Below are 16,239 nucleotides of genomic sequence, written 5' to 3'. Positions count from 1 at the left end.
ATCTGGGTCGTGAAGATCTTTTTTGTGTAGTTCTTCTGTGTATTCTTGCCACCTCTTCTTAATATCTTCTGCTTCTGTTAGGTCCCTACCATTTCTGTCCTTTATCGAGCCCATCTTTGCATGAAATGTTCCCTTGGTATCTCTGATTTTCTTAAAGAGATCTCTAGTGTTTCCCATTCTGTTGTTTTCCTCTATTTTTTTGCATTGATCACTGAGGAAGGCTTTCTTATCTTTCCTTGCTATTCTTTGGAACTCTGCATTCAAATGGATATATCTTTCCTTTTCTCCTTTGCCTTTTGTTTCTCTTCTATTCACAGCTATTGTAAGGCTGCCTCTGACAGCCATTTTGCCTTTTTGCATTTCTTTTCCTTGGGGATGGTCTTGATCCCTGCCTCCTGTACAGTGTCACGAAATTTCATCCATAGTTCTTCAAGCACTCTATCAGATCTAATTCCTTGAATCTATTTGTCACTTCCACTGTATAATCATAATCTAAGAATTTAGGACTGTCTTTCTAAATAACATCTGTAGAAGTCACATACTCTTTTGATGTGCTGTGTTCCACTAAAATATTTGAATGGTAACTGTTTGATGAGGATGTTATTGGCATTCACTCAGTTCAGTTATTCAGTCATGTATTACTCTTTGCGACCCCATGAACCTCAGCACGCCAGTCTTCCCTGTCTATCATTAACTCCCGGAGGCTACTAAGTACTCAAACTCATTGAGTCAGTAATGCCATCCATCCATCTCATCCTCTGCCATCCCCTTCTCCTATCTTCACTCTTTCCCAGCTGCAGGGTCTTTTCAAATGAGTCAGTTCTTCACATCAGGTGGCCAAAGTATTGGAGCTTCAGCATCAGTCCTTCCAATGAATATAGTATTTTCATTGATTAGTCCTAAAATGATGAGGCAGTCTCAAATAGACATTTTTATTGTTTTGTGGGGGGGATTATATAGCACAGACTTTAGAGTGAAATCAGCTAGATTTGAATCTTACTAGCTCAGCTAGTTACTAACCCATTAGGCCAAAAGTATTAGTTATAGATGAAAGACGGGGGTGGAGTGGGGTTTGGCCTAGGCTCAGAGAATTAGAAGGAACTGGTAGTCTGATGCCAAAGGAATAAACTCAAAGTATACAAAAAAGTAGACCCAACAACTTATTAAAAAGTAATAAGCCAAGACTGTAAGTAATTGTTAAACATTTAGTAAATATATATATTCTTAACTGTATTATTTACAGGCACTTTAGAAGATGCAGAAACAAAGGATGGCTTAGTTGTGGAGGGTGTACTTTCAGAATTAAATCACTTAAGCCCCATTCAAGGAGTTTGTGTACCATCAGTCTGTGAAGAGTAAGTTTATAGAAAAAATTTCAAATATTGATAAAGTTTAATGAAGCTGTGAAACGGTAGTAAATATTGGTATTTGTTCCGTGCATAGATTAGCTCTTATTTAGATCTTTCTTTGTCTCTGTCATTTCCGTTTCGGTACTGTATCTGTTATGTAAGAAATTCATTTGTACAACTCAGTGTTATTTATTAGTTACTATAAAATGATACCAGATGTTTCCTAAACATGTAGAGATGTGATAAATTGAGGCAGAGCTCTTTAGAATCACCAAAGAATATTATTTTTGTTGAAAAACAATGGCCACACATTCTTCCATGCTCTCTTGCTTTTAGTGGTCTCAGAGTAATCTGGTATGTATCCTATAGCACCAAGGCAGATCATAAGGGAGATGGTTCAGAGGCAGTGTTGATCCTTGCCATTTGGTTGCTACAAGGCTCAAGTTAGAAGTTATTGTTTTTCAGTGCAGTGACAGCTTGAACTCCTATGCTCCCAGTTTTTCAGTTTCATTTAGCACTTACACATTCAGCCAGTATACTAGGTGATGTAGGACAGTGCTAATGTGGACTAGTAAAGTTGATGCCAGTTAACTGAAGACTTTATGGTCTGCAGCAAGATAGCAGCTTCTATTAAAATAGTTATCAATAGCCTTTTTGGAAGTTAGCTGAACTAATCATTGAGGTAATTGATTGACCTTCTGGCATAAACTCCTTATCTCATTGCAAGACTGGACACTGTATATCAGCACTTTGGAGTAATGCCATTGTAGAGAATACAATAAAAAGTTGCAGCTTCAATTATCAAGAAGTTGTAAGGGTATAATTTACTAAGATTAACCCATATAAAACATGACAATTTAAGATACTGTAAATGCTTCACTGTAAGTTCTGAGAGTGATTTCACTAACCACCCATAAAAAAATCAGTATTATAATTGTCACCTCTCATTCATTGAACTTAGTCATTCTTCACTTCTGAGAGAGAAATGTGGTAACTGCAATCTTTGCCAGTCCTTCGTGGAAAAGGAGGGAGAAGATAGTACGAAAGGATCATCAAGATTGTTGTTTAATTCTAAGGTTTTAAAATTTTTAATGAAAATTAGTATAAATTATAATGGGTTCAGTGGATTACAGCAACAACAAATCAAAAAGCAGTCACTTGATCAGAAACTTGCCTTCATCAGTGACAGTCTAGGCAAATATTCAACATCTTGGCAAGCTAGTTCCTTTTTAAATGTAAACTTGTTTTGGTTCGTGGTTATCCTTACTGTAAACATAGTGATTGAGATAAGTCTTACAAATATAATTATAAATAAATGTGTACATATTCCAAATGCATATGTTTTCTTTATAATTTATTTGTCCCATTTAAAAAATCAGCATGCTTTAGTTGGCTTCAGGGGAAGGCCACCTCAGAATACAAAGGGACCACTGTCAACTCTTCCTAGAACTTTTGTCACGTAGATTAATAGAGGTTACATTGGTCTCCCATTCTGAGTCATTTATCATACTTTTTCCAGTTGGCCTTAAAATATTGAATCTACTGAGTTTATAGGGAAAATGTCCATAATATTTGATGGATTTATTTGAAGAATGTGGCCACCGATAATTAAAAATTGACATCCGTATAATTTATACATAAGACCAGCATTTTAAAATCATTTTATTTGTAGTTTAGGGTTGTGCCATTGTTTTCAACAAAGTAAAATATTAGAAAATAAGAAAAACAAATACAACATTGCTTGTTACTAAATTCACTTGTAAATTGTATAGTATTATTCAGAATGAACTTGCATTGTATATTCTCTGAACCTTGGTTTTCATCAGTAGAGGGAAAAGTAGGAGTTGGGGTAGGGTTAAAGCAGGTCAGAGCAGATGTGGCCTTATTACACAGTGAAGTATATGTTTCTCTTCCTGAAGGGAACTCCTCACCCTGAAGTCCACAGTACCTGTTTTAGACGAAGGACTGGTCTCTGTTGAAACCTGTACCTCTGCAATTAGAGCAGGTAACAATAAATGTATGTATTATTTTGAATTCAGAATCATTTCACTTTAGTGTTTTGTCTAAAAAGTGTTCTATTCTTAGGGCAAAAGAAACTGGATAACAATCCAGACTGTTATCTGTCATGCCTCTCCAGTTGTTTCCCTAGCTAAAAATAGAATTCTGAGGAAGCGTGTCAGCTATCAGAGCAGTTGGTTGCTTATAAAACACTCTGTAGTTCTAACAGTAGAAGTCTTAGAGTGGACATAGTTAAAGAGGAAAAAAAGTAAATTACCAGTCCTGACCCAAGACTGTATACCTGTTTTTTGACCTTCTGGGTTTCAGGTATCTACACAGGGTTACTTCCATATTTATTCTGTTTGTGATAACTTACAGCCAAGATTGGCTTATTGTTATTAGAAAATAATCACAAACATCTGAATTTGCTCCCTGGAAGATTAACAGATATATGGAATTCATTTGACCTTTTTTTTCCCCAGTGAATTTGTTTTCTTCTTCCCTTTTTTTTTGAGTGTCCACTCTCATTTAGATGCTGGCTCTTCAGAGATGAGTTTGTTTTGCTGATTCATTTCTGCAGTGACTATTACTGTGTATACATCTGTGCACGTTCTGTGTCACTATTTCTTTCACGTAGATTCCCAAACATGGCCTTACTAGGTCAACAGGTGTACACAGGGTTTTGATACTTTATTGTTTATATTTTGTCTTTTTGAAAAGCAGATAGGTATTGTCTAAATCGAGTGAGTGGATACTAATGAAGGAGGAGTGTGTACAGATCCTCATAGGCTTTTCCTCTTCAAGATGTTTGACGCGTTTGGGCACTCTTGACAGTTGTTCAGGGAAACATTAAGTGCAGTGCAGCCTTTCCCCTTCTGTTTGCCTCCCCGGTTGTATATGTATCTTTTTTTTGTTTAGCTTAAGACATGGAAGATTAACTCTCATTTTTTTTTCAGCCATGGCCGAAGTCCCTGGTGATGGTGGAAGATCTGGGCCTGTTACCTCTGAAAGCCCTATGGTCTCTGAACATAGGCTTGACCAGGAAGTAGAGTTGAACTTAAAAGAAGATCATGAAATAGAAGTTGATGTACTAAAAGCAAGTGTTGACTTACCAGAAGAAAAGTCTCCAATTTCTGATGATCCTCCTGATACTCAAGAAATTCATGTAAAAAAAATGATTTTTTATTTCTTTGTCAGTCTCTCAGTGTTGGTTTAGTTGGGCTTCAAACCATAGCTCTGATGTATTTGTGTGTTTCACTGCTATATAGAAATCCCTTTATAAAAACCTGTGTTTGAAAAGGTATATAAAATACATTGTGGAATTTTAGAGATCATCCTTTAAGAACTTGGTTTCATGAAAAACAAAGGACTCTGTTAAAGAAGTCACAGTTTTAATAATTTTCACTCAGTATCCAGTTCAAATGAAAGGTCTTTTAGCCATAAGAAAACAGATATTAGCTACTCTTGAAACATGCATGACATCAAAACTATCCAGAGCCTATATCTGAAAATAGTTGAGTACAGTTAAATAGAATTTTCTGCCATCTCCCCTCCCTTCATACTTTGGGAAAATGATATTCTGCTGCCTGGGGTTTAACTTCTTATATACTCCAGAAAGGTGGGATTTTTTGCTATTTAATATGACTTACGTTTCCTAAAAATCCCACCAAATCTACTTTATTATCAACAAATAAGTTTTGCCTGATAAGTGAATTTAAGGTGAAGAAAAATAATCTCTTCTAATTATTTATGATTGTGTAGTAGTTGGGAAGTTTAACTCATAAAAATGTCTTGGTTATCCATATTCAATTTCATGAGTATTCTCACTGAATTAGATGGATAAACTCACTTTTCCTTCAGCCAGGAATCTAATAAAATTTGTGGGCGTAGTATAAATGGGAATCCTCATTTCTGGGTATTTCCAGTCTTTTAGTGAATGTGTGGGGAGTGGGAAAATGTCATTGTTTAGGTGGGTGGTAATGTTCTACCTTCTTGGTCAGGAGATCTCTCTGTTACTTTCTGCCTCCTCCTTTTTCTCCCCTTCCCTTACCAAAAGGTAAATGCAAGGACCATTCCTTCTTCCACCAAACCCTTGCAAGAGAGGTACTGAACTTGAAAGCCTTAGGAATTTCATGGTTTATGCAGCCCCAGCAAAGGGAAGAGGATTGAGTCTAGCCCAAGGGAGCTTATGTAGGTGAACTCTTCTTCAACCTTATGGGGATCATGCTATTTAGGAAAAGTGTGGTTAGTTAGGTAATTTGGGGATTATCATTAGAACATAGTTTGGGGGTTGTTTCTTTTTCTCCGGTTCATTTTTTTTTTCCTTGGGTGAGAATAGAATAAGTCCTTAATTACCGCAACTGTTAGCATCATAGTATTTTTAACATTTTTGTTAAGACTGTCTTTTTTAGCCAGGGAAATGTAGACTTCTACTTTAATTCCATTCAGAATTTCGATCTTTTTTTATCTAATTATTTTGACTGAGTGAGAAAGTCTGATTGCTTAAATGGCTATTTTAATAAAGTAAACCCATAAGTATACGCCATATCGATGTAGTTTATGTTTAACAATTTATACACCAAGGGTGAGATGGTCTTTAAAAAAATTTATGCTTTAGGTTAAAATGTATATGTTAACATTCTCTTATCTTTAATTCATTTTAGGTAATTGAACATGAAAAGCTTGAAGGTCAAGATGCAGGACAAGAGGCTAGGAATCTTTCATTTAATGAGTTGTATCCCTCAGGAACTCTTAAGCTTCAATACAATTTTGATACCATTGAGCAACAGTTTTGTGACTTACCTGATAATAAAGACTCTGCTGAGTGTGACATTGCTGAGGTAGATGGAGAACATTTTGTGGCACAGAGCAACTTTACCTTGATTTTGGAAGGTGAAGAAGGAGAAGTAGAGACAGATGGTTCTGCAGCATCTGATGTATTAGCTAAAGCAGCTAATGCAGCCACTGAGGAAAAACATGTATGCAGTGAGGAAAGTGATAATCACAGACATGTTGCAAATTTGCCATCTGTCATAACTAGTGATCAGGAGTCCCAGAGGGTAGAGACATTACCATATGTGCCTGAACCAATTAAAGTAGCAATTGCAGAAAATTTATTAGATGTAATTAAAGACACGCGAAGTAAAGAAATTACTTCAGATACAATGGAACAGTCCATTCAAGAAAACATACCTTTAATAAGCCAAAAGGTAATGTGTTCCACCAAGTTGGCCAACTCTACAATTAAGACTGTTCAGGAAACAAGTACATTGACTATAAATGTCAGCGAGGTTAATGACATGATTTCCTCCAGAACTCGCAAGAGAGGACGTGTCCAAAACCTGAATGTCAAATCAGCGCAACAGGAAGAGCCAGCAGCTGTTGCTACTCCTGAGATGCTGGGGCTTTCAGTTACAAGGAAAACTAGGAAAACAAAAGAAATTGCAGGAGCTTTGGAAAGTGCCTGTTCTGATGACAAGGGAGTATCTCATAACCAGCAAGTACCTCAAAATTCTATTACTCCTAGGAGAGGAAGGAGAAAAAAAGATGTTAATCAAGACACATTAGAAAATGCTAATTCTGTGGAGCAAGAATTACAAGTTACTCCAGGTAGGGAATTAAAAAGGTTAAAATCATCTCAGCTCTGGGAAGCAGCAACTGAAGAAAGTTCTTTTAGAAAAGAAGTTAAGCTTTCGTCTGCTACAAAAAGGACTCCTAGAAGAACTAAATCTGTAGAAAATCAGGAAAGTGTTGAAGTTATAAATGATCTGAAAGTCAACAAAGTAGCAGGTCCTAGCAGAAGTACCAGAAAATTGAGAAGTGCTCATTTGGAAGCTTCTGAGAGTGTTGGATATAAACAAGAAGGGGAGTCCGCTGAACAACAACTGCCTATTCAACGTAGTAAAAGGGTTAAAAACAAAGAAGTTAGTGCATTGGATGTTATAGAAGATTCCAAACTTGATTCCTCCCAGTTGACTATTCAAGCAGATTTTGGTACGCCTGCTACACCTAGGAAGCGTGGTAGACCAAGAAAAATCAATCCATCTGAAGATGTAGAATCTAAGGCTGTTATGGAAGCAAGAAGTCTCAAGAAGAGAGAAGGTCTCAGCATCCAAAGGAGATCCACAAGAAACACCCCAGCTAAAAGTGAAAATACTGATGTCGGAAAACCAACTTTAGAAGAGTCAGTTTTCATGCCAAATGAGGAACTTGCTGCAGTGATGAGCTCTAGGAAGAAGCTTACAAAAAGGACTGAAAACCAAAGCCAAAAACGTTCATTACGTTCAATACCAGAAAAGTGCATAGATGAAGAAATGGCACACAAAGAGCCAGATGACCAAGAAGAAAAATTGCTTGCTACAGTTGCTTTGACTAAATCTTCCCGTAGCACACGGACTAGATCTAGCAAGGCCATCTTGTTGCCGGACCTTTCTGAACCAAAAAATGAGTCTTTTTTATTTTCTCCTCTTGTGTCAAAGATTCCAAGGAAAGAGAAAGGTACATTTATTTCTATTTGAAGAATAATTTCCATCTCATTTAAAGTCTTCAGCTTAAACTTAAATCAGTTCAAACATGATTAGATTTTGTTAAGGCACTATTGGATCATAGCTCCTAAAAATGATTTGTAGTTACAGGGACTCCCCCTCCCTTCCAAAAAAACTTTTTTGATCTTTTAATAGTAAAATATTAATGTTTTAATTTTAAAGTTTATTTTTGGATTCAAGAATTTTCTGCTTCACTATGACTTTTTAAATCTTATAATTAACTTGACAAAAGTTTAATTTTTTTTAGAATAGGATCGTTTCTCTTCATTCTGTCCTTATATCATAAGTGACTTGGTTTTGGTTTTTCCCCAGATAGAACATTCATTTTTGTCTCATATTCCAGATGATGTCCACAATTTCAAATTGTTTTGAAGGGAAGCAGCAGTAGAATTATCTTGATTATGATACAGAAATTATTTAAATCCGTATTTCTTGTTGTCCATGAACTGGCAAGGCTACATGCCCAACCTCCCTCCCATGATGACATGAGCTTTTAATTGTATTGTTTAGAGGTATAGTTGATATCATCTCAACAGGCGTGAAGTCTCTTAGTCTTTATGTATAGTGTGTCTGTTAGTCGCTTGGGCATGTCCTAGGCTTTGCCATCCTGTGGACTGTAGCCCGCCAAGCTCCTCTGTCCATGGAATTCCCCAGGCAAGAATACTAGAGTGGATTGCCATGTCCTCCTTCAGGGGATCTCTCCAACCCAGGGATTGACCCCAGGTCTCCTGCCTTGCAGGCAGATTCTTTACCATCCGAGCCACTTGGGAAGCCCATGTATAAAGCAGAGATGTATATACAGTACATAAACAGATATACAGTATATTTGTGCTTTTAAGATTTGTTGGGCAGAATTCAGTGAGGGAGACAGTTAAGAAAAAAGATCTAAAAAGGTGCTGATAAAGCAGATTAGGGACTTGTAAGTAAAGTGGGTAACTGTTGTTGTACTAAACTCTTGTATGTATTTTTTAACGCATTGGTGAACGTCCTGTATAGTTGCCTCCTGACTTGAGGAAGGCCAAGAGAAAGATGAGTCATTTAAAAATCCACAAACTTAAAATTTTCCGTCTTCAGCATTTGCTGTGCAAAAACCTCTTTAAATATATTTTATTAAGTTGTTATATTACATAAGAGCCTAAGAAAGGATGCTTGCCATAGATTTGATCATTTGTTCTAAAAATGAATCTGTAGTTGTTAGGAATTCCATTTTCCCATCCCATCCACCATTGTTGAGTACATTTTGATTTTTATTTTGGTTTATTCATGCTGTTAGGAAAGTGTTGTCTTTCCATGGAGGAAAATTAAATGACCAAATATGTGAGATTTTAGCTAACTTTACTAGGCTACTGTTCTAGATAAAAGTTAACATGTAAAAGAGCAATGAATGATAGAAGAATGTCATTAACAATTCTTTTATACTTTTCTCATGACTATCATAGCCAAACACCTCAATAATTCTGATCCTTGTTATCTTTACATTCTTTATCCATATACATATTAACTAACTTTTTTCTATAATAAAAATAATACATGTCTGCCACAGAAAATTAGAAATTAAAAATATTTAGTTTAGTCATCTAGAGGACCAGTAACCACTGTTTACACCTGCTTGTATATCCTTCTAGCTGAATATATAGTTTGTTTTAATGCACAATAGTTTGTGTGTATGTATACATATTACTCCTCTCACCTCCTACTTATTTCATGAGCATTTTTCAGATACTGGAAAATGTCCTCAAAATCCTGAGTGGTCATGGTTTTGTGTTTTGTTTTTTACACATTGATAATGTGTAAAAGTTCACATGTGTAGCATTTCAGCTCATTTATGTGCCACAGATTGCCCAGACATTCTCCTAGTAGGTGTTTGAATTATTTTCAGATTTTCTAGTATGAGTTAGAGGTAAGAAGTAGTTTGGGACTTACATCTCTCATTTCTGCCACTTAACTAGCTTTCTGAATCTTGTTTTCTCATCTTTATAATAAAGGTAATAATGGCTACTCTGTAGGGTTCTTGTGTGTATTCACTATTTTAACAAAGCAATTGCTGCCAAGATTCATTTGCTTTCTTACTTTGCCCTTAGATTATAGGTTTTACACTCTTACAATTCCTTCTTGTCCCTTGTGCCTGCTAACTTTTTAGGGAGGGATAGGAGGTACAGAGAAGAGTGGATACAGAAATATTATATGATTAGAAAACTGGAGGCCATCTTCTATTTAATTGAAACATGTCAAAGAAACACATATCTTAGAATCACTAGCTAAAAAAGAATGTTCAGTTTGACATTTCAATAGATTTTCTGTAATTCCATTACTCAGCAGCAGATATTGAAGGGTTTGCTTATATGCCTGAGTCTATACTAGAGTATACATTTATCAGTTCATTTGATTCTCAGTATAACCCAGTGTAGTATAGGTACCATTATTTTTTCCACAGTGAAGAAATTGAGCACCCATAACACCCAGATAATGAGTAAATAGTGGTGTCTTGGAGCCTATTCCCGCTGGCTGATGAGAGCCAGTTGCTAAATACTCAGGAATTTTTTTTGAGCCAACCATGGAACATTTATAGCACCGAAATAGGCAAATGCTGTGAGTCAGAGCTGTGTTTTTGTTGTTGTTTTCCTTCCCAGAAAGCTGTTTACCAGTACATTACTATAGGACTGAATCTATAGGACTTCTGAACTTCCTGGGCCTTAAGTCTGGCCATTAGAACTTTACCCCAGAAAGCTTACAGAAGTGGGCAAGAAATTGACGTACAAAGAAATATAATCAACTCTTGTCTGGCTGATAGAAGCATATGGAAGGAATGTGGAGCTAAACATTTTTGCATGTGATAATACATTTTTGTTCCTTTGGGTGCAGAGGGAAACTCAGTGAGGAATATGAGTTTGTGTTTGAAAAGCCAAAGAAGCTGTTGCTCCAGGTAGCCTGGAAGGAGAAAAATAGAATGTATCATTTTTATAGAAAGAGTATAGGTTTGTTTGTCTATTTTCTTACCTACAAAAGAGGAGAATTACTACCAGTGCCATTTATGCCACTCGTCACCTGGGAGCAGAGAGGACTTTTATTTCTGACCTCACTCTTCACATCCTTTAAGAGCAGAATTTGGCATTTTATAAAACTCTTGATTGTCCCAGTAGATAAAATAATATTGAACTCTATAATTTGGAAATTTTCTTTCAGAGATTGGTAAATTGCATTCTTTATATTCTTTAAATAATAATATGCAAGCATCTATAAAGCACTTACCATATACTAACATTATTCTAATCTTTAATCTTCACAGTAATGTTAAAGCACTGTTGTGAATATTAGAAACTGAGGCACAGGGAGGTTTAGGTGACTTGCTTTTGGTACACAGCTTATAAATCCAGAAGCTAGGATTTAACTTCTGGCAGACAGGTTCAACTGTACCCTGCAACTTCCATAATTGCCTTGCTAATCACCATTAATACGGAGACAAGAATGTGATAAAAATTTTTAATTACATATTTTCAACTAATTCTTAAACTCTTCCTGTTTTTCTGTGGAATATCTTCCTATCAGTCTTTTTCTGTATTATTACTGTCTCTGCTTGCTTTTCTGCCTTTTGTGCTGTGGACTTTTCTGTTGTCCTCTTGCCTGGAACAACTGGCTCAGAATGACCTGAAAGGAAAGGTAGTTTGAGTCTCCACTTTGTAAACAGAATCGCTTTTTGAAATAAAAACCTTGCATCTGGAGAAGTAGGAATTAAGGAACAAAGTAGTTCAGGTTACACCGACAGGTTACACCGTGGAAATATTTGCAGGTTAGGTTCCTTACTATCATAATAAAGCGAATATCACAGTAAAGCAGATCATGCAAATTTTTTTGGTTTCCCAGTGCATATAAAAATCATGTTTACACAATACTACAGTCTTTTTTAAGTGTATGGTAGTATTAAAAATAGCTCATTGGAAAAATAATGCTGATCATCATCTGAGTTTTAAGTGAGTCTAATCTTTTTGCAACAGTCAATCAGAGATCACTGATCACCATAGCAAATATAGTTAATAGTGGAAAAGTTTGAAATATTGTGAGAATTACCACAATGTGCCAGACATGAAGTTAGCAAATGCTGTTGGAAAAATGGCACCGATTGTAGACTTGCCACAAACCTTCATTTCACCTTGTTTCAAACCTTCAAATATGCTGTACCTCACCTCATTTATTGTGCCTTGCTTTATTTCCCTTAATTGCACTTCACAGGTGTTAACTTTTTTTGTAAGTTGATTTTATATGTGTGTATATATATATAAAACGCATATATATATAGATGGTGTTTTGTTCTTTGTTTCTACCTTTCTTTAGCTAAAAAAATAGAGGCTCCTGCACAGCTGCAAGAATTAGTTTCAGACTTACCTTCTCAATTTGTCTCCTCACCTCCCGCTTTAAGGACCAGGCGGAAAAACCCATTGAATACATCCAAATGTACAGATGGACTGGTAAGAAATGCATGATTTTATTGGTATGCATGCTTTTTATTTTTTAAGCAGTGCTTCCTAGGTAAACTTCTTTAAAAACAGCAGGTGTTTATACTCCAAGACCAAAATTATCTTTTGGGGATCCTAGCAGCTTTAAGATAGATTGGTATATTACTCTTGGTGTATTATTGGCAGCTGCAGTTGAAATGGCCTATTAGGGGAAAGGTTTTAAAACTGTAGTGTCCCATAAGAATTATTTGAATGTATTTGTTTAAAATGCAGGTCCCAGACCCCCTGGAGTGTCATCCATAGACCACACTTGGAGAGAGTGTGTCAGAGTTGACTAGTTGCATGTAACTCTAAATTTAAAAGAGTTTATGGGTTAAGTATGAACATGAGACCTTTATATTTACCAATCTTAATTCATGAGCATTTCTTGAATTATCTGCTATGAGCCATTACTATGCAGTGACAAAGATTCAAAAATAATTCAGGCAGACTCCTTGTTTTTCAGGAGTTCAGTTTAATTGAGGAGGCAAAAATACAAATAATTATTTCACAGCATGATAAGAATCATTTATACTCAGATAACGCTACAGACAGAAGGTAAAGGAGACAGGCACTGCTGGAAGAGAGGACAGCAGATGCAAAAGCACAGAGGCCTGGCAGTGCATGAGGATGAGGGTGGGGCTCTTTACAAGCTAGCAAATAACCATGTGCATGTTTTAAGTAATTTCAGTGAAAAAGGAATTCTAGGGAGGAAGAAATATTTGATGGTGGTCTAATCCTTATGCAGCACCCAGAGCCTGGATTTGGACAGAGGCAGTGGAACACTGCAGTGGACAATGGAAAGATTCCAGAATAAGATTGATAAGATATGGAGATGAATTGAATGTGTGGGGATGAGGGATAATGAGCTGTCCTAGATGACCAAGGTTTCTACCAAAAAATACACAGAGTCCATTTGATTATTTATTGAGGTTAAATTCATTTAGCACTGTCTGGCTATAGTCCTTGACTCAGGATAGAACTTTTTCAGTTTAAATTTTGAATAGTTAGCTAATGTTTATCTTTCAAAAATTTTAACCCACAGGAAAATGATGGTCAGTCAACTGAAACGGTGGGAAAGCAACAAGTGAAAAGAATCAGGACTGCAAAAACAAAACAAACAAGCAAGTAAGACTTTTTCTAGGCTGTAATTTTTATTTTCAGTTTTGTTTCTTAAAATTATATTGGTGGAGACTCAACTTACAAGAGAGAAATGAAGCTCATCAGAAAAAGATCATTCTTTGGGGCATTTATATGCACTAGCTCTGTAATTGTCAGATTTCACTGCAGAAGGTTACTTTCTAACATAGCATGAAAGTCATTCAGTCAGTTCAGTCGCTTAGTCGTTTCTGACTATTTGCAACCCCAAGGATTCCAGCATGCCAGGCCTCCCTGTCCATCATCAACTCCTGTCCAACCCAAACTCATGTCCATTGAGTCGGCAGTGCCATCCAGCCATCTCATCCTCTGTCGTCCCCTACTCCTCCCGCCTTCAATCTTTCCCAACATCAGGGTCTTTTCAAATGAATCAGTTCTTCGCATCAGGTGGCCAAAGTACTGGAGCTTCAGTTTCAGCATTAGTCCTTCCAGTGAATATTCAGGACTGATCTCCTTTAGGATGGACTGGTTGGATCTCCTTACAGTCCAAGGGACTCTCAAGAGTCTTCTCCAACACCACAGTTCAAAAGCACCAGTTCTTCAGTGCTCAGCTTTCTTTATAGTCCAACTCTCACATCCATACATGACAACTCGAAAAACCATAGCTTTGACTAGATAGACCTTTGTCGGTAATGTCTCTGCTTTTTAATATGCTTTTTAACATTGCATGAAAACCCCTTCTTTAAAAAGGATGAGTGAAGGGCTTCCCTGGTGACTCAAGACGGTAAAAAATCCACCTGCAATGCAGGAGACCTGGGTTCAGTTCCTCGGTTGGGAAGATCCCCTGGAGGAGGGCATGCAACCCACTCCAGTATTCTTGCCTGGAGAATCCCCATGGACAGAGGAGCCTGGGGGGCTACACAGTCCGTGGAGTTACAGAGTTGGACATGACTGCGCGATGACTGCGCGACTAAGCACAGTAGGGTGGGGGTAGTTGAATACTTGACAAAGCTTTGTTATTTTACAATGAATTTGGGGAGGGGAGTGCATTGTTTCACCTTTTCTTTAGTGAAGAGGGATAAAACTATCAATAAAAGTCATTAAAAACATAAAAGTCCTGTGATTATGTCACTATTAGCAATTAAAACTTCATCGCAAAATTACTCCCACTTCAGATCTGTTTTGCTTAGATATGGTTGAATTTCATAAAAGTACAAAGTAATTCATTTTATCTTACTTTAAAAACTGATTTAATGAGAGTTTTTGACTATAATTAATAAAACTACATATAAATTGGCTTTGTGTATATTTGGAAAACTACTTTATATTATGAAATATATACGTAGTTTCTAATTGCTGGTATTGGAGAATTCCCATTTCTCATATATTTTATGGGCCTACTGGGCTCTCCTTCTGTGGACCGACTACTGATATTTGGCCCTTCCTTGTAAACCAGTAGTATTTATTAATACATATGAAATATTTAAATGAAAATTCAAACAGTAATTGTTTTGAGGATCCCAAACATAAAGGATAATCTCTATCATGTGAATCTTTAACTCTGCTTCAAATTAGTTTATTTGACTAAAGTTTTATTTTACTTCTCCTTTATAAAATGAAAGCACTAGAAAAAGGTAATACCTAGGATTTCTTCATATATTGGGAAGTGGACTACATTTTATACTATAACATGTTTATTCTTACTTGCGTTATATCTTTATTTCAGAAACACAGAAAAAGAAAGTTGGTCACCTCCCCCAGTAGAAATTAAGCTGATTTCTCCCTTGGCAAGCCCAGTTGATGGAGTCACGAGCAAACCAAGAAAGACTGCAGAAGTAACGGGAAAAACTGTTGGAAGGAGCAGGAAGAAGTTGTCTTCTTTTCCAAAGCAAGTTCTACGCAGAAAAATGCTGTAATTTTTTCAAGTTTTTTAATGTACACCTATTTGTAAAGTCATCAGAATTGTGTGGATTATTAAAAATCATTAATTTGGAAGAAAATAATTTATATAAATTATTGTAAATTTTTGTAAACAATGTCTTCAATAAGTAAAGTAACTCCATATGGAGTGTGATTCTTTTAGTCCAGGCAGTTTTTTCTATTTTATATTAAGACTTCATACATTTATATAATATGTAAATATGGCTTACTGGAATGTTAAATAAAGTATACTTTACAGTAGTCTGTGTCTGTTAGATTTTTGAGAGGGGATTTCTGTTTTAATAATTATTTTATATGCTAGTAGATACTGGTTCCATTTTCTTTGTCTTTAGTTAAAAATATTAGACCAGTTTGAAGATGACTGAACTGTTGTTTTTTTTTAAGTTGCTATTTTATAATTTATGCACTTTGCTTCTGTGATTAAGACTTCTAATCTTAAATTGAGGCTGTTACTATGTTGAATGGACTTATGGGCATGTAATTTTGCCACTTTTTTGTAGTTTAACATATTTTGTGTATTCTACCTCAAATTAGTAATTTTCCAAGTAATGCATTGATTAAATATAATGTTGGCATTTCTTGTTCAGCAAGCTTAAAGGCTATTATCTTTAAAGTCTCTTAATTATTCAGAGACTAATTATCCAGGTTAGACTGACCGGTTCACTGCTCACTAGCAACTTCTTAAAGGGGTTTGAGTAGTAAGAAAGGAAATGTTTTTTAAAAAAGACTGTTTCGTGGCTATTCAGTGCACTTTGTATGTGCCTAATATTAATAGAATGAAAAGTCTGAACAAATTTTATAAACATTCTTGCTGTGAAG

The 16,239-nt window shown here is 36.0% G+C and overlaps 1 protein-coding gene across 4 annotated transcripts in view; it reads left to right on the top strand.

Moving 5' to 3' along the window:
• The window catches only part of AHCTF1 (AT-hook containing transcription factor 1), an 86,506-nt gene extending 70,846 nt beyond the window's left edge, over window positions 1-15,660 (top strand). For 2 of the 4 annotated variants that reach the window (XM_055419745.2, XM_055419747.2), the window contains exons 30-36: window positions 1,244-1,355; window positions 3,269-3,366; window positions 4,304-4,512; window positions 6,011-7,844; window positions 12,221-12,354; window positions 13,427-13,509; window positions 15,206-15,660. In XM_055419745.2, coding sequence (XP_055275720.2) covers window positions 1,244-1,355; window positions 3,269-3,366; window positions 4,304-4,512; window positions 6,011-7,844; window positions 12,221-12,354; window positions 13,427-13,509; window positions 15,206-15,395 — 2,660 coding nt within the window. In that variant the 3' untranslated portion in view covers window positions 15,396-15,660. The remainder of the gene's footprint in view (window positions 1-1,243; window positions 1,356-3,268; window positions 3,367-4,303; window positions 4,513-6,010; window positions 7,845-12,220; window positions 12,355-13,426; window positions 13,510-15,205) is intronic. The other 2 variants (XM_088845510.1, XM_055419746.2) reach the window with 1 other exon arrangement.
• Window positions 15,661-16,239: the final 579 nt, after the last annotated feature.

Source organism: Moschus berezovskii, chromosome 17 (genome assembly GCF_049115385.1).
Source record: "Moschus berezovskii isolate FMDL1 chromosome 17, NW_MosBer_1.0, whole genome shotgun sequence".
In the NCBI taxonomy this organism is placed as follows: domain Eukaryota; kingdom Metazoa; phylum Chordata; class Mammalia; order Artiodactyla; family Moschidae; genus Moschus; species Moschus berezovskii.
Note: the sequence above shows the minus strand (reverse complement) of the source record. Positions and strands in the feature narration are given on the sequence as shown.